General features: G+C 27.3%; 1 protein-coding gene across 3 annotated transcripts in view; it reads left to right on the forward strand.

Annotated features, from left to right (window-relative positions):
- The window catches only part of LOC107439500 (uncharacterized), a 39,413-nt gene extending 20,823 nt beyond the window's left edge, over nucleotides 1–18,590 (forward strand). For all 3 annotated transcript variants that reach the window (XM_043054336.3, XM_043054335.3, XM_087161186.1), the window contains exons 5-8: nucleotides 2,181–2,339; nucleotides 6,143–6,289; nucleotides 8,042–8,166; nucleotides 9,196–18,590. In XM_043054336.3, coding sequence (XP_042910270.1) covers nucleotides 2,181–2,339; nucleotides 6,143–6,289; nucleotides 8,042–8,166; nucleotides 9,196–10,752 — 1,988 coding nt within the window. In that variant the 3' untranslated portion in view covers nucleotides 10,753–18,590. The remainder of the gene's footprint in view (nucleotides 1–2,180; nucleotides 2,340–6,142; nucleotides 6,290–8,041; nucleotides 8,167–9,195) is intronic.
- Nucleotides 18,591–19,652: the final 1,062 nt, after the last annotated feature.

Consider the following 19,652-nt stretch of genomic DNA (forward strand, 5'->3'; position numbering starts at 1 on the left):
ATTAAGTCAGATTTCATAATGCAAAACTATTCCGTATTAGAACTAGAAATATTGAAGACTTATATTATTAATCTGTCAATCTTTAAAAATGCAATTTTCATTTTAATTGGTCAAGAAAACATCTTTTAATACATACACTAAGAATCTTCACTAGTGTAATCTGTACTATGGCACTCATAGCTGTCTTTTTTGTGTAGCTGTGATTTTACTCTGATTAATAAATCGGATTTTGCAACTTTTAATATTCATTAACTTTTCCAAAACTGTTGTAAATTGGTTCCGTAATTTTAATTTTACTTTTTTCTGCCTCTCATAGTTGAATATTGCCTTATGTTTTTTGCTCATCTGGGTAGGTACTGCCCTGACCTCAGTTCTAAGTACGACTTTGACTTAACTATGACTTCATGTTTCTGTTGTAAGTTCATGATGAAATTTTAATTCCAGTCTTAGCTGCCTTTCAAAGTGAAATGCCATCTTATGTTGCATTGTAATTATCACTCTCCTGGGTGGGTACTATCTTTCACTTATTCTGTAAAAAGCAATTTTGACTCACACTGTATGTATATGCATGTGTGTATACATATGTATATAATGTCAGTCAGGCCACGCAAGTCAAAAATGCTATGCAGTTTTAGCAACTACTTAACGAAATTGTTGTGCTTAACTAATTTCTGTTAGCGGAAATCTTTCAAACATAACCTGATAATCTCTTAAGTTATATACTAAAAGGGAAATATTATTTTTTATAACTCATTATAAAAAATAAGCAGAGTAATTTTTCTGGTTCTCATGTTTGCTTAAGGAAAAAACTTAAAATATTAATTCTAGTATTCTTTAATCGAAATTTAGAACTAAAATTCCAGTTGTGAATTTTAATGCGAATTTTATTACACCTTTATAGTGAAACCTGAATATTTGATAATATGTAGTGAAATATGTGAGTAGATCAGAATAAATACTTTTTGATAATTCTTAGAATCAGCTTTATTTTAAATTTATTGTTTGTTCCCTAACTCCCTTATACTGACAGTGTAAAAAGAAGAGACTACCTTTGTTTAGAAATTTGTTAATTGCATACTATTACCTGGGTCCAAATTATCTGTTCAACTTATGTAATAACCCCTAACATAAAAGCTGATGCAACTCACATCTCCTGTCTTGACTGTCTATTTGCATCACCCATAATTGTGTAAGCATAATGAATGCACATTAAAGTGCTAAACTGTGCATGCACTAATGTAAAGGTGGTGCAAATAGCTACTACCTAATAGTAATAAGTTCTCTTGCTTGTATATGTCTTAGCTGTGAGTGTTTTTTAGGAGTAAAAAAATTTATGTTTTTAATTTTTTTTATATAATTGACAAATTTTCTGTAACTTATAATTCTTTAGAACTGAATTAATTGCTTCTATTTAAATACCTTGCAGAGATATTGTTAGGGCAGTTTATGATATTCTGGGTGACATCAAAATTAAAAATCCTTTTATTTGGCGATTAATTTTGTATTTGCTATTGATCCCTTTAATTGGGAAAAAATAATTAAACCATTTTTTAACCTAGTTTGCAGTGTAATACAATAAAACTAACTTTGCTAAAAGTGTAATTTTGCAAAAAAATTTGTGATGAGTTATTTTTAATTTCAAAGATAAATAAAATTGATCAATATATAAAATAGTTAAATAAACTTTAGAAGTTTTTAGTTTAACTTAATATGGTGAAATAGTGATTTTTAGTATTCTATATTTGTTCCATTTATAATTTAATTTAATTTAAAGTTACAAATTTGCCAGTACTTTTTTCTGTTGCTTAAAAATCATTCTATTTTATTACTTAATTAAATTAACTAAATTTTAACTAGTTATTACTTTTGTTTGATTAAGTTTTTATTACTTTATCATAATAAATAAGTTAACTAACATTAATTAACTTAAAGTTTGTTAATTAAATAATTATTATTAACTTAAGTTTTAATCTGTTAAATTCATTATTAATGAAGATAGTTTATTCAAAAAAATTGATATTAGAAGGCTACTTAAAGTTGATAATTACATAAGTATTTATATTTACATAAGTATTTTAAAAGTATAAGTATTACATAGTATTTTAAAAGTAGAATAATGATTAAGCTTTCTTCTTCTGTAAAAATAATTATTTTTATTATTTATTTACTTTTTTTTTTAGATCAACTGCGTTCAAAAGCTAGAATTTTTATTCCACCTAAGTTTGGGAGAAATATGTTGGGAGTTATTGATGAAACTGGTACTCTAAATTATGGTGAAGTATTTGTACAATATTCTGAGGAAATTGGTAATCAAACCTCACCTACTCATGTGCTGACTGGTAAATAGGACTTAATTCTCAAAATTACCATTACAAATATTTTATATAAAGCTAAATCTTTTATCTTAATCTCATTATCACTTCAATATAAAACAAAAAATCTAATACCAATTAATACATTGATTGTCAGAAATTTTAAGCTGTAGACCTATCTGATTAATTATTATTTTTTCTAAGAAATATAAACAGCAATTACATTGTTTGTGTAAATCAGTTGTAGTTTTAAATTTTTGAAATTTTATTAAAATTGATTAATCCACTAACTGAAATTAAGGAATTAAAATTAGTCATCTTTTTAAGAAAATAATTTTAACTTAAATTATTTTTTGTTCTGGATTTATACAAAGTTTTATAAGAATGTATTGTTAAATATAAAATTTTAAATGAAATAATAATTATAAAAAAATAACAAAATCTATTGTGTACTTTAATGTTTATATATATTTAATAAGTGCTTTTTTTTCTCTTGTAACTACCATGGATGCTGAAGCACTTAGAAATCACATAAAATTAAATTGGGAAATATGCAGTTAGCGAGAAAGTGATTAAAAATGTAGTTGAAATCATATATTGATTGATTTACTGTGCATAGATAAATTTGAAACTTGTAATAAGGGCATTTTTTATTTCATTATGTTGTTTTGGTGCTTATGGTTAATTTTAAAAAGACAGACATTACTTTTTTGATAGATTTTTCATCCATAGCTTCAGCTCTTCAAAGTGCAAAGCAATCTAAATAAAAAGTTATGGTTATTAATTTAAAAAATATTGATTTAACTACTTTATTTTTATAAAATTTTAAATTTCCATTTTTGTACAGCAATTATGTTACATATATCAAGCCGATGTGTTTGTATCAACGACTTATTAAAAAAATGCTTATTTTAAGGGCTCCAAAAATCTAAAAAATTTGGCAGCTAGTGAAAATATTAACACCTCCCGCACTTCTAGTTTTTCTTTTCCTATTTTCTGCCAAATTTGAAATTTTGTTGAATATGTCCATGTATGAAAACCAAATGGAATGCATATTATACAAATGAATGAATAACTTACTACAGCATAATATAATATTATGGTATATAATGTTAAATATTAATGTAAAAATTTTCGATTACAACATAATAGAATATTTTTTAAATATATCAAAATAACAATCTCTGAGTAATTCCTAAGTGTTATTTTTTTAAAGTTATATATGTATATTATCTGAGAATTCTTGATGACGCGTAATAAGTTCTCTTATAGCAGAGTTTTTTTTCTTTTCAAAAATTTCAAATTGGAATGCAACTTTGCCGAAACTTCTGAGACCGCAGAATTTTGATAAAAGATTTCCAAATCACGAACTTTGCACAAAAATTATGCCATTTCTATGAATAAAAATATCTTTTTCTTATTTTTTTTGTTAAAATAAAAGTTAACTTCATAAGTTTTTCTATTTTTGTTAAATAAATATGAGCTTTTCACAGTAATTTCAAATCATGCATTTACGTGATAATATTTAGACGGGCTCAATTTTGCATTGATTTCATCTTAAATCCATATGGTTTTTCAGCAATTACTGTTGCAGAGTTTTACATAGCTTTTTTTTAAAAATCCTGATAAATTTTGTCATCCTACAATTATTTCAAATTGCACATTTGAATAAGAACTCTTTGTTGCACACTTTAGATTTGTGCCAATGTAGTTGCAAAATCACATTGTCTTTTAAACCTATTTTTTGTGTGGTCATGCCCTTAAATTTAGACGTTGCTTTAAAATCATGAGGTTTTTAGATCAAAACTGTTAAGACTCCATACCTTCCAGTATCTAAGGTTTATTTGAAATATTTTCCCTAGTGGCAATACAAAGTTGGAATTTAATCAAAACTTTTATACAACTTTTGAACATAGCTTTCAGGTTGCCTTATATATTATATATTTGTTAAAATAAATTTAAAAAATTTCTTTCAATTTAAATCTCAATTCTCAACTTAGTTTTCTCGCTAGAGGAGACTAAGCAATCATATTTCATGAGCCCTTCTTATTTTGCTTATACGCTCAATGCTTCATTATTCTTTGGTTTTACTCATTTCAACTGGATAAATATTTCCTGACTGATAGTTAATATTTTTTTGTAACATGAATAATTTATGATTAAGTTTAACTTTAATTTTGAAACGTAGAAACATGATCGATTGGATAGATTTTTCTATTCATGTCATTTAACTTAAAAAAATGTATCATATTACTGCTTTTTTTTAAACTTCTAATTCTAACTTTTGTTTACCATGATTTTTTTTCTTATGATTTTAAACATATTTGTTTTCATAACTATAAACTAAATAAAAAAAAAGCTTACTTTTTTTAATAATAAATGTCTAATAATTGGCTTTACTCATTTTGGAAGGAGAATTATTTTCTGTCTGCTTATTATTCCATCTATATTTCTTATTTTTCTGTATTACAATTTGACTCAAGCAATGCATTCTATATAGCTTAATTAGTACCATTTCTAAATCTATTTTGCTTTTAAGTATGAAGCTTGTTTTTTTATATTTCTATTAAAACCAATTACCAAAATTAATGAAGCATCGTTTTTGTTTCTCCTTTCCAAATTAGTACTATTTTTTCTTTAATTTTGCTTCTTTACTACATAGCAACTTTTTTATTTCAACAAATACTTATTTCCAAAATTAATTAAGCATCATTGGTATCAAAAATATGATAATTTTTTTAATTTTCTTCAAAAGGGATTTGTAACTTTTTTTTAATTTCGCTTTTTAATGCATGCCTTATATTTTTTTTATTTCAATAAGTACCTATTACCAAAATTAATCAAGCATCTTTGGCATCGATAATTGTTCAGCAATTTTTTATATTTCTTCTTGACGAATTGAAGTATTTTAACTTTTATTTTGATTTTTAGTACATATTTTTTCTTCCAATTATTGTTCAGTTTAAATTATTTAGTTTTATTGAAACATCTTTTAAAAGCATAAGTATTAACAAAATAAACATATGGTTTCATTTAACTTCAGAAATACTAATTTGGTGACATTGGTTTACTATGCTACCAAGTTTAATTTTTTAATTGAATGTATATGACATCACATATAAATTAAATATTAAAAAGAACATGCAATTAACTTCTTTTTTTATCAAATACTTAATATAAACTTGAAAACATCATTGCTCTTATGTTTGTTAAAATAAAATGTTTAAATTAAAAACAATGGCTAATACTTGATCGATAAAAAAAATTTCATTTTTTAAATATCTCTACCAAAAACGAAAATTAAAATTGTGAACAAATTTAAGGATTGGTGCCTAAAATTTTCCCTTGCAGCCGATGTCCAAATTTCACTAACAGTTCTGTAGTTAAAAAAGAGACACCCACACAAAGATAACTTGTCATTTTATTACTATAGATATTTACGAGACTCTAAAGTCCATTTTTTTGTAGCATATTTGTTTTCTATCGAGGAAAGCTGACATTTTTTTTAAGGTATCTGTTTTGAAGTTTGTTCATTTCTGCTCTGTAGTTATTATAAAAAATATAATTTAAATAACTTTTATTTTTTGTAAAATTTCAATTTTCATTTTTGTTAACATTAGGTTCCCTTCTAAAAGAAACAAGACAGATAACTATGTGTTCTTTAATTTTCTGTAGTTATTATAAAAAATATAATTTAAATAATTTTTATTTTTTGTAAAATTTCAAGTTTAATTTTTGTTAACATTAGGTTCCCTTCTAAAAGAAACAAGACAGATAAATATGTGTTCTTTAATTTTCATTTATTAAAATTGCCTCTTTGGCTTTCTTAGAAACTATTGTGGTCACTAAAAATCCTTGTATGCATCCTGGAGATGTTAGAAAGCTGGAAGCTGTTGATGTGCCAGAATTGCGTCACATAAAAGATTGCATTGTCTTTCCTGCTCACGGACCTCGACCACATCCTGATGAGATGGCTGGTTTGTAATTGACAATTATTATTCTCTTTTCCAACAATTATTATTCTCTTTTCATTATTCTTCATGTTATTAAATGCAACCTGAGATGATTGATTATTAGACAAGGACGTTGTTTTCAATATACATGTTACATATTTATTACTAAGTTTACAGACTGATACTTGTAAGTGGAACTTTTTAGTCAAAATTAAAGGCAATTTATAAAGGGCACTTTGAGTTTTGAAAGGGCATTTACTTCATAAATATTTCTCAAAATGTGTAATATTATGTAATAACTATATTTCATGCTCAAAATATTTTTAATTATCCTCTCGTACTTTTTTATGAGTAAATTTAAAATGGCAATTCTCTCTCATTATGGAAATAAGAGAAAAATTTGTAGCTTTTGAAAGTAATTAAAGGCATGCTAAAAGATAACCTCTGTGCATATTTCTTTTTTGAAAAAAGTGAACAAGCAAAAAATGATTAATTGATAAACAACTTAAAAGCTTTTTTTCTATAATTTTAACAGAAATTTATTAGAAAATAAACACTTCAAAATGCATTGTTTTACAAAGAAGACAAGCTGGTTTTTATTTAATAAAAAATTTTCTAAATTAAAAATCACTTAGAATATTCCCCCCTCTACCCATAAAAAGATACTTATAAAAATTTTAACAATCGAGCATAATCCTAACAGGCCTGAATATTCAATTTTTACAACCTCAACAATAAGCTACATTTTTCTTAGAAATCAAATTTGAAAACATATAAAAATACAAAAAATATAGGAAGCAAGCATACATTTTAAAAGTATCTTAAAAACTTGTTTTCTCATTTTTTTGAAAAAAAATTATAAATTATTCATAGCATTGCCTTTTTAATATTAATGAAAAAATGTATTTGTGGATTTCAAAAGTTAGTGCCCAGTTTTTCGCAATATTGAGCATGGCTAGGCATACACACAGCTTTGAGGGAATATTATTCCTTACAACTAGAAAGAAAATTTATCCTTACATTATAACCTAATATAATTTATCATCAATCAAGATTTCAACCACTGTCCAACCAGTAAAAGTGTTTAAATGTTGTTAAGCTCTTTGCTTAATTGACTTGTATAATTTGCCATCAATAAAAGTTTAGAGAACTTTCCAAACAGTTAGAGTGCTCAAATTTCCTTTTGAAGCTCTGAGCTAGATTCAATGCTAGTTATAATTGTTTCTTTAATTATACTAGCAAAATGTATCGCCTTTTCATTGCTAATTGTGATTTTGACCTCTTTTAGCATAAATGAATTGGAATAAACACACAAAATACACTAATGTTTGACAACGATGTGAAGAAATAGCAGGAATTAATGAAATTTATTCCAGATATTACTGATAACGGTACAAATAGGCGATTAAATTTACAAGACAAAAGAAAGTCTGAAATCAATGTTTTATGTGTCCACCAACCACTTCCAAACACTTATTGCTGTCACGGCATTACACTGCTTGAAGGCTGCAATTTGCATTATAAAAATGTATTCCTCGCAAACGGATGATGTGGTAATATGGGGCTCTCTGTCTTTAATGAGGCATATTGACCATTAATGAAATTATTACTACGAACAGAGGACAATTGACTTTAATACATCTTATTTAGTTTTATGTCTTCTATTTTAGTTTTAAGCAAAGCAAAATTATTTTTAATTATTATTTATTATGTTTAATGTTAAAGTTTTTATTTCATTTGAAATTTTAATACTAATATACTTTTGAAATATTATAGGTTCTGATTTGGATGGGGATGAGTATGTTATCATTTGGCACCCGGATTTAATATTTCAACGAGATAACTGTAAGCCAATGAACTATCCACCAAATGAAGAAAAGAAACATGTTGGAACGATTACTGTAAGTTTATGAAAACTTTATTAGGTTAATAGTTACAGGAGGAAAGGAATTGGTTGGATTTAGAACACTTTAGACTACGCTTTTAATGCTATTAAATATTTTTGTTTTTCTCATTAACTTGTTGCACCACTAGTAATACAAATCCTATGAAAGAATCACGTGGAACAGCTAAAGTATGCCATTTTTATTCCAACACGTTGTATTTTAAATTTAAAACAAAAAGTGAAAATTCACATGGTGTAATAACATATTAAATTGATTTAAAAAGTTATGTGGAAATCTGTTGCAATAACTGCTGTAAAAAAGAAAAGAAAAAAAAAACAGAAAATCGCCACAATCAGGTATGTCAAAAAGAGATTACTTAAATGCACTTTTCCTAATACTATTTTACTTTTCAAGACTTTAATAACTAGCTAGCAATTGTTGCTGAAAAATGATTGGTTAGACCACATGAATTTACAATGAAACTGTCGCAAGTGTAGTGTTGCTTTAAAAAGTATAATTACTTAAATTAATGATTAAAAATTCCCTTGCATTAATAATGTCATATTAGAAATATTTGGATTTTGAAAACTATTTGGAAGTCTACTGTAATAACTGCTGGAAAAAATCATCAGGGTTGCCACAGGTGACTAAAATGCGACTATTTGCAACTATTTTCGACCTGAGGCAACTATGGCTACTTTTTTTGCCTGAAAAGGCTGTAAAAGCAACTATTTTCAGGAAAAGGAGACTTTTTGGAGACTATTCTATGCTCCTAGCAATCTTTTTTTAGCATAACTTGGGTTGTCAACCTTAAGCCCGCGGCGAACTCAAATTTTAAGGACATAAAGCTTCCCCCCACTTTTCAAGAATGCTAAAATTTGTAACTTGTAGATTCAAAGAGAAATGCTTACTGTCAGGCTTAAGAAAATAATCATGCTTTTTTCCAAAAAATTTTATTATTTATTTAGTAACGTTTTCTAAAAGATAAAAGTAAATGTTTCTGTTTTATATCTATGAAAAACTTAAAATGCTAAAATTTTTTAGGTTAGAGAGATGGTTAACTTTTTATCGAAATATATACAAAATGACAATATTGGTGTGATGGCCAATGCTTATCTTGCTTGGGCTGATTGGCACAACAGAGGCATTTTCTCTAAAGTTTGTTCTGAAATTGCTCAAAAATATCCCAGAGCCCTTGATTTTGCAAAGTCTGGCACAACAGAATACCTCACACCAAATCAGAAGCCTAAATTGTACCCAGATTTCATGGAAAAAGGCTCCAATAGAAACAGTTATAAATCAAAGAGAGCTTTAGGACCCCTATACAGAGTTACACGCTCTTTAGAGGCTTGCATTAGTAAAGTGGATATATTCAATCAAGAAATTGCCATCGATGAAGACTTGGTGTATCCTGGATACGAAAATTATGAAGAATCTGCTGAAATTCATCGACGAGAATATGTTAAACGGATAAAAAACATTTTGAAAAAGTATGGTTTGCGAAATGAAGCAGAAGTGCTGTCTGGTTACATAGGCCGAATGAATGATTACAATGAAAACCGTTATGATCGTGATAATGCACTTTCAGTTGCTAAAACATATATTAAGGATGCCATTAAACATTATCGATACAAATTTGAAGAATCTTTTTACAGCGAATGTGCCACCATCGGCACGCTCAGAGGGGACTGGAAGGAAATCATCAGGTATCGAAGGGCATCTGCATGGTACATTGTCACTTATAGAAACCCTGACAAATCCGTTTTGAGCTTTCCCTGGATTCTTTCAGATATTCTTTGTGATTTAAGAGAAAAAGTTGTTAAAACTAGAGAATCTCCTATTGTACCTAAAAGTTCATTTATTGATGCATCTAATAAAAGTCTGAATGAGAGCTTTGCTAGAATTATGCAAACACAGTCTTATGAGTGTCACTGTTATTTAATACTGAGGGATATAATTGGGAACTGGTTCAATAAATCTTCTTCGATGTTAACAATGTCTGCAGAAGAAAGCTTTTGCATCCATTGCCTCGAGAGAATCTTCAATAAATTCAGAGCGTTATCTGGAAAAACATGTTGCTCAATTCGAAAGACAGGTGACTGCGAGTGCGAGGCATCCTGTTCTCCAACTAAGTTAATACTGGATTTCATGAAGTTCTATGCCACTGAGGTTGTAGATGATATTGGTGTTTGCGGACAATCAGCCAGCTGTGATGGATTCGGAAATTTAAATTTGCAATCTCTTGCTCTGCAAAGCTATGCCACATTAGCTGTGACACGGAATATATATACCTTAACATCGAACGAAAAGGTTAATGAGTTAGGATCTGTTAATGATTGTGAAGAAGGAGACCCAATAAGAGTTTCAATACCAAAAGGAATGGAAGATATTATCACACATCATGATGTTGAACTTTCTGATTTATTAAAAACTTTGTCTGGAGTTAAAGATATATTTATGTCAGGTGATAAAGACTATAAAAATAATTGGCATATTTTAGTTCACTCCATTGGTAAACCTCATCAAAGATGGTCGTTAGAAGAACTGATAATGGATGAAAAAATTGATCAATTAGTAAGATCAAAATTAAAACTCCCATGATAATATGGTATTTTGAATTTCGTTTACAAATATATTTTAACAGGTTAAGATTTTCTAAGAGATTTTAACTATTAAATATTTTTATGTGACAAATTTTTTGTGAAAATATTTAAACACAATGTAGTCATAACTTTTCATTGTAGTTATAGCAATATATTTAAATCTACTTAATGAAGCAATTAAAAGTGCAAGTTATCCAAACTTCAGACCTTAGCCAATTGCTAAATAGTCTTGCTCAGCTGAACTATTTCGCTGCCATCTTTGTTTCTGTTCAATAAACAAAGTATTTTTTTTTTAAAGGAAATCAAATATTTTATTTAACATTTCAAAAAATTTTATATCATTTTTAAAATTTTAATGTTTTTCAAATATTCTGCAAATATATGAATAGTATATAGGTATTCTAATAATGAAAGTCATTAACTTGTAAAACATGTATTATACCCTGCTATGTTTCATAATTTTAACATACAGGAATGTAAGTATTGAAACTTGTTAAAATTCAATAATTTTTAAGCTCAATAAAATAGTGTGAGCTTTTCCATTTTCTAATTCCTAAATGTGAGCACTTTGACAATGTTTGTGTAATACTATAATTTTAATATATCTGGAACATTTTAATAGAAAAAAATTGCTCTACATTTCTAAAAAATTTTTTTTTAACAAACCTGCCAAATTTTATTGTATGAAATCTAATTTTTTTCACACTGTTGAATGCACAAAACAACAGTTGTTTTGCTAAGTTGTATTGATAGAAACTTTTAATTATTTGGTTATATGTATGTACCAAAAAAAAAAATATATATATCCCGAGTAACTTTCGATCGAATGGTTGGAGCTTAACCTTAATTCAATCATTCTTAATGATTTAGGGGACTGACCACAAATATGCTGTTTATTTAAAATTTGATTTTTCAGGAACCATGCAACCAATTTTGCGCCATTTTTTTATTTTGCTGCATAAAACTGTATGCGACTTTAAAACAATGCAAAAAAATAGTATACCTTACATTTCAAAAAATTTTCGCTATTATTTAATCAAGTAATAAATATTTACTAAAATGTATTTTTGAATGGGATTATCTTTAAATAAATGAATTTTATAATCGTGTTAAGTTTTTTTTTATTCGCTTAAAGTTTTCGAGATATGGCGAAATACGCAAGAAGTAAAATTAGGGTACAAACTTTGGACCTCTTTTCTGACTAAACTATGCAGACCATATTACCCAAATTGCAGTTACCACCTATATTTTGGGGCTCAGAAATCCAAATTCGTTGAAATGATGTATGTTTTTTCTGAGAAAGTGAATCTATGTCTCTAATTTCATAACTTAAAATATCGTCTGCACCAATTAAATAGAATATTTTAGGTTACCCCTATGACAAGCCATTAAGATTAAGTCCTAAAATGTGAAGATCCAATCATTAGATCAAAAGTTATTCTGGTTGGTCTATTTTTTTTAGTAGTGAACTATATATATATATGTCACGGGCAATGTAAATAATTGGGCATTGTTTATAGGATATGACAAAATGATAAATTATGTTGCAACTATTACATTGTCATTATGTATAATGCTAAAAGTCAAGTGGGCAATTTGTGTCACACACAGCCACAGGGTGTCTTGGGATATTCATCCACTTTTAGATGTACCTGGATAATTTTTTTTAAAATTTTTTCCCGCACATGCGCTGTATAAAGCAACTACTTCAATTACTCTTATCTGGCGCAGTTTTTTTTTATTTTCTTAAATTTTAAAGCAATAATTTCGGTATTAGTTTAAAATTGATTCAAACGCTTTGTTTAATTTTTTTTTAAATATTTAAGCTATAGCAAAACTGGCACTAGACCTAGTATATATTTCGGACATTTACCAAAGGTCTAGTCATACTAGGTCTGGTTAAGTGCCATTGCCCGGTATATCTTACACTGATGTTTTTTTAAGGTCAAGTGCCACTGCCCGGTATACATTTGCCCAGTATACCCTACACTGATGTTTTTTTAAGGTTCAGTGCCACTGCCCGGTATACATTTGCCCGGTATACCCTACACTGATGTTTTTTTACGGTCAAGTGCCATTGCCCGGTATACCCTACACTGATGTTTTTTTAAGGTCAAGTGCCACTGCCCTGTATACATTTGCCCGGTATACCCTACACTGATATTTTTTTAAAGTCAAGTGCCATTGCCCGGTATATATTTGCCCGATACTCCAAACATTGATGTTTGTTCTAATCTATCGTCAGTAAGTATTAAAATATCGAATAAATGTAATTATATCCACGAATAAATTAGTATCAAATTGGATGTAATAAATATTTCGGACATTCACCAAAGCCACTAATTTGATTGTCAACATTCACCGGTGAACATTAGCCAGCCAGAATCACACCACACGCACGTGGTTGTCCCATTGCTGTCAATTAATCAAAGTGCCCAAAGAAATAATAGCGGTATTTATAATGACCGGGCAATGTGAGAAATTATCGTAAAGTAATTCAAATTTATCAAATTGCCCAATTTTAATGGTCATTATTCATAATAACTAAGCATTATGAATACTAACCTAAATAATTACATTGCCCGTATCATATATATTCTCTTTTGTGTATATGTTAATGCAAAGATAAATTTTATAATTTTTAAAATTGATTAGACTGAACTAAAACTGAATTTAAAGTAAAGCAATACATTATATTGAAATATATTAAAATTTATGAGAAAATTTTTACATTTTCTTATTAAAATATTGAATTTTTTAAAATTGTTTTTAACTTTGCTGGCATCCATTTCATTTTTTATTTACAAGTAATATGCTGAAACAGTAATTCAGAGAAGTGAGATATTTCTGTTGTTGGTAAAATAAAGAAGGATGTTTTTTTTTTCTTTTAGTGTTTACAATTTAAAATAAAACTAAGTCAGGGTGCGTAGCCAAATCTTTGAATCAAAAATAAGCACTTTTTAAAAACTTTTCAAGCACTTTACAAAAATTTTTAAGCACTCAAAAAATTCATATTCAATCAATGATATTATTGAAAAACAAAAACTTTTTATAAAGAGTTTTAGCGTTAAAAAAACCCCAAAAAGAAACGGACGTAAATCAAAACAATCGGTACTTTCTCACATCACCGAGTGAATTCAACTTCACCCTGAACTCAGAACAAAAGTACCCTTACCCCCTACGTCAAAAAAGTGTTAGAAGTAAAATAAAATAAATAAGAATAAAATTAAATTAAAAAGAAAAAAATTTCATAAGGATCTGATATTCTCGATCCGAATTGGAGCACTCGGGTTTCGGTTTTAAGTGTGCGCTCATGCGCAAGTCATAACGTGGGTACGACATGAAGTCCGCGTGAATGATTACGTAGCAAACACCCCATTTTTCGTGAAATGCATGGGATCCACCAGATATCACTGAAGAAAAAAAAAAAAATTTGTGGAAAAAAAGCACTTTTTAAAAACACCAGCTGAAAAAAGCACCTTTAAAAGCTTTTAAAAACGAAATCCCCAAAAAAGCACCTTTAAGCACTTTTTACAAACGCTACGCACCCTGTAAGTAGTATATGTTTTTTTGGATCAAGTAGGTAAAATGAAAAAGTATATTTTATTCTCTCAAAAATTAGAAAACTTAAAATTGTAGACTTTTTCATTTCAACAAAAATAATCAAAATATTTTTTTCTATACATCTGTTATATTTAATTTAAAATATAACAAATTAGCTTAAAGATTTAATTTTGTCTCCAATTAATTAAAAAGAAAGTTGAAATATGTTGGGGAACAAATTATACTTTTATTAGTTTCTATTAAATCTAGGTGTGGTTAAATTATTCATCTTATTTTAACTTATCTACTGGATTTAGTATCACCTAGCCAAAAAATTTATCTGTGGGGAGACTAAGTTTTATCTATTTTTTTTCTAAAATAAAATCTATGCATTAGTATATTTTCTAAGTTTATACGTCTACATTTATACATGATTTTATTGCAATAGTAAATGTGTGACACAAAAAAAAATCCTTTTATTATCAAACAATATTGCACGATAACCTTGTAAATGTATAACGGTTCAAATTGGAAGCAAATTTAATTTGTGAAGGTTCAAATGTAATTTGTGAATAGAGAATGTGTGACATAGTTAAAAGTCCTTTTATTTTAAAACAATATTGGTCAATAACCTTGTAATGTATAACAGTCCAAATTGGAAGCAAATTTTTATCATGAAGGTTCAAATTTAATTCATGAATAGAGAATGTGACACAATAAAAAGTCCTTTTATTTTTAAACAATATTAGTCGATAACCTTGTAATGTATAATGGTTACAGGGTTGCCACAGGCGACTAAAATGCAACTATTTTCAGCATGAGGCAACTAGGGCAACTTTTTTTGCTAAAAAAGCAACTATTTTCAGGAAAAGGAGACTGTTAGGAGATTTTTCTGTACCCCTAGCAATGTATTTTTGCATAAATTGGGTTAAAAACCTGCAGCCCGCGAAATCATCTGAACACGCTGAATTTCTTTTCTTAAAAAATGTAAAATGAAAATAATAAAATTTTAAAAAATTAAATAAGTGAAACATTAAAAGATAAAAAATTTAAATTGCAAATTTGAGTCATCACTTCTTAATGCATTAAAATTTGCACAGATTATATCGTAAGTCTATTTCGTTTCTCGATCGCCATTTCAACGTTTATTGTTATGAAATTCTCCATGATTTTAAAAAATCCAATTTTTAATTGATATTACAATGTGCATAAATTTCGAATTTGAGTAATCACTTTTTACAATATATATATATATAGTTTATATAAAAATTATCATATTTGCCACCAACTTGACTAAATAGATCATGGTATATGACAATTAAGTTATTTAATAAAATTTTAGTCTTATTTTTTTCTAAATTTTTCTTATTTAGGCAACTATTTTCATACTTTAGGCTACTAAAAGTAACTATTTTGTTAATTTTTTTTCTGTGGCAACCCTGTGGTTGAAATTGGAAACAAATTTAATTTGTGAATAGAGAATGTGTGACACAATAATGAGTCCTTTTATTTTTAAACAATATTAGACGATAAACTTGTATAATGGTTCAAATTGGAAACAAATTTGATTCATGAATAGAGAATGTGTGACACAATAAAGAGTCCTTTTATTTTAAAACAATAGTGGTCAAAGGTGGTTAAAACTGGAATTTTAAAATTTAGCTCTCATACACAAAAAAGCAAGTTAATAAAAATGTAATTTAAAAAAAAAGTAGAAATGCAGGATTTTAAGCAATAAGTGCATATTTTAATCATAAACTAGTTATAATTTCCCTATTTTCTACTAAAAATACCTGATGCAAAAGCATATTTTTAATTATCAAAGCCAAAATTGGAGCTAACTTATTATTGTAATATTATATATTTTGTTTCATGTTTAAAACAGTATATTCAATTAGTGATGCTCACTAGTTATAATGTAATCACTTTGTAACTGTTCTTTACACTTTTTTTAAAATTAAACAATGGTTATATTTTTGCTTACATATGATTGTTGTGAAAATTCTTAGTTTTATTCTTAACAATCTGTTATTTAACTAGGTTATTGTTTTTGACTATATGGAACAATATCTTGTACTCTTTAACTCATGTACTTCTAACAAATATTGGACAAATCAAGGAACACAATATTTTTTATGAAAAATTTTGCCTATAGGTACATTACCCACAACCAATTAAAAGGGCGAAAGTTTGTTCCATACCTTGAGCTGCCTCCCTTGCTTTCCTCCATTTTAAAATTTTTATGTCATATTTTATAGTATACTTTTTTATTGTACTTTATAACTGTTGCTATTTGTAATTTTCCATTTAACCTGTGCAATATGTCAGTTGCAATTCATTATTTTAAATATGAATGACAATTAATTTAAATTATTTTTAGAGAAAAATATTAATTTGATTTTTATTTGATGTTATATAATTCTGGAACCTTTCGTTCAGCCATCCTATAATAAAACTATTCTTTCAAAGCATTTCTTAAAGAAATTTCCAAAATTAATTTGCTTTGTTCCATTAGTGTTTTGCTCATTTTGTAATTTGCTTATTTTCTCGAATGAGACGATTTTTTTAATATACATATTTAAGCTAATTGAATAGTTATTTAAATACATACGTTTTAAATTCCATACTCAGGGATGAGATTCTTCCGCGGATTTCCTCTTTTTTTCAGATTTTTCCATTTTTCCCGCTAATTTCCGCTAAAAAATTTTTTGCACTAGTTAAAATATTTCATGAGGAATTTAATTTTCCACGGAGCAAAATTATTGAAGTCCTTATTCCTCTCTTTGAAGTTTCTCTAAAAATCATTTCCTTGGGATAAAACGGGTTGACCTTTATATAGGGATGAGATTTTTTTTGTCTCTCGAATTTCAGCCTTTTTATCAAAAACTCCGATTCTCTAAAAGTTTCATTTTTTTTTAATATCCCACTTTTTTTAAAAAATTCAGTCGTTGAAGTAAAATAATTATATTTATTTACGATTTTCAAAGATAAACAGAAAATTCAAACTACGTCGTAGCTGCTAACCCCTCTGCATTTTTACTTATATTAGCTATTTTCTCCGATTTCAAGCACAGAAAATAAGATTTTCCGTATTTTTATCCGTCGGCGGGATAGCTCGTATTTTCGCAATTCAGACGTCGCTGCTTCTTGTATTCTGGCTAGAAAACAAACAAGAAAAAGAGAAAAAATATAGAGGTGGATTTGCGGTGAAAATATTTATTTGCTCATTCAATTAATCTTGTAAATCCCAAGTCCAGACTCAGCAAATATCTCGATTTTTATTCACATGATTTTATTATCAATCATCGATTTTCGCATTTACCCGATTTAAAAGTTGCATTGCGATTCTTATTTACCCAATTTAAATATAGTACATTATGATTCTTATTTACGAGATTTAAAAAACCAATATCTTGAATTGTATTTACGAGCTTTTAAAGCCCTATGTAGCAATTTGTATTCACGCGAGCTTAAAATCCAATGTCGTGATTCGTTTTTGCGGTTGTAACATCTCGCGATTTAAAAATTATGCATCGTGATCTAAAAATTACGCATCATGATTTATATTTTCGCATTTTTTAAATTCGATGTAGAGTTTCATATTTACGTGATTTAAAAGCCTCATATCGGGATTTATAATCACATGGTTTACAAGTTTAAAAATCGCACTTTTTTTGTCAAATTTTTGTTTATATATATATATATATATATATTTTTTTTTTGGATTTCCTCTTTTTTACTTTCTGACTACTCTCATCCCTGCATACTGAAGTGTATGTAAACATTTTTGTGTATCAATTTTGACTTAATTTGGGGTATTTGATCAAACTTTATACATCATATTACTTCTATATGAACACCAAATCTATTGAAATTTTTTCCCTTTTTAGTTTATACCTTTTTTGTATTCGTATTACTTATTTTTTTAAAGTCGAGACACTTATAATAGTTTTATTATTTATCTGTGGCTTTTCAATTCTTAAGTATACTTTGTTGTAAATAATAAGAATCATGTCATGTTGTAATGAATACAAATATGAAGCTCTGGAATTTATCTACAATACCGAGATATTAGAGTATTCAAGCAGACATGTGAAACAGGAGATTTTTATTTCAAACTTTGTTTATCGTTTGTACTTTTTTGTGCACATGTTTCTAAATATTATCTCTTGTATGCAAGTAATAACTTGATGTCACAAAATGTTTGTGACACTGAAATGTTTTCGTTTTTATAAAATTTATTTTTAAAGTGCTTTTACAATAAAGAATGACAAATGTCTACTCAGTAAATTATGATGCAAATTATTTTTTATCCAAGATAGGAGTACATCATAATTAATTTAAAAGAAAATGGCTCTATATTGTATGTATGTATTAAAATGTATTAAAAACAAAGCAAACAAAAATATGTATAAAGCAATTTTTAAGTGATAACACTAGTTCAACAATCAAGTTATATTTCGTAGACTCTCACAAAAACAATTTACAAATTAACTACCTATTTATAACAACATACAAAAGCGTTGATAATCTACCCTACAATTTATGTAATACAAGTGAAAAATTTATATATTTTTTTGTTGCTAATTATAAAAAATTTATAACATTATATTAATGTTGGTAATAGTTAAAACGTTAGTTTTGGTATTATTTTAAAGATATTGAACTCCATTTTCAAAAGGTTAAATTATATATTTATTCAAAGTTGCACAATCTGTAATGCAGTGAAAGTTTTGTACTAGATACAAATGTGATTTTTAAACAACATAATTTTTAAGTGTTGATTTTAAAAGTATATATTTATTAAAATGAAATATTCTTAGAACTAGAAACAAATCTTAGAGATACACACAAAAAAACATAGCTTTTATGTTTTCTTTGATACTATTTAAATATTTTGCTGAAATGTAAAACATTTTATTCTTTTTGAATAATTTCATTGTGAATTTATTTTCTGTGAGTAATGATTGAATACTTGCTGGTTGATATTTAAGCTTAAAGAATGAACTGAAATTTATTATTACCATCTTCCCACCAGTCCCTATGTACCAGAGAAGTGAGAGCACTAAGTGATAACTTGAGTAAATTTAAAAGAAAATTCTTGGTTAGGAATATATTATCAAATTACATTAAAACTGTAGCTTAGAGAAATTGATTGCAGATTTGAAATGAGTATGTGAAAATATCTAAAATCTATTAAAAAATCTGATGGCAAAAGTAATATTTGTACGCAGTGTAATTCCTACATATGCATGAAATTGCCAGAATATATCCATAACAAGTGCGACTCACAACACTACAATTAATTAAATTTTTAGGCCTTAATTAATTTATCATAACATATCAATTACTTAA

Source organism: Parasteatoda tepidariorum, chromosome 4 (assembly GCF_982258835.1).
Source record: "Parasteatoda tepidariorum strain Cologne lab strain chromosome 4, Ptep-v5.0, whole genome shotgun sequence".
In the NCBI taxonomy this organism is placed as follows: domain Eukaryota; kingdom Metazoa; phylum Arthropoda; class Arachnida; order Araneae; family Theridiidae; genus Parasteatoda; species Parasteatoda tepidariorum.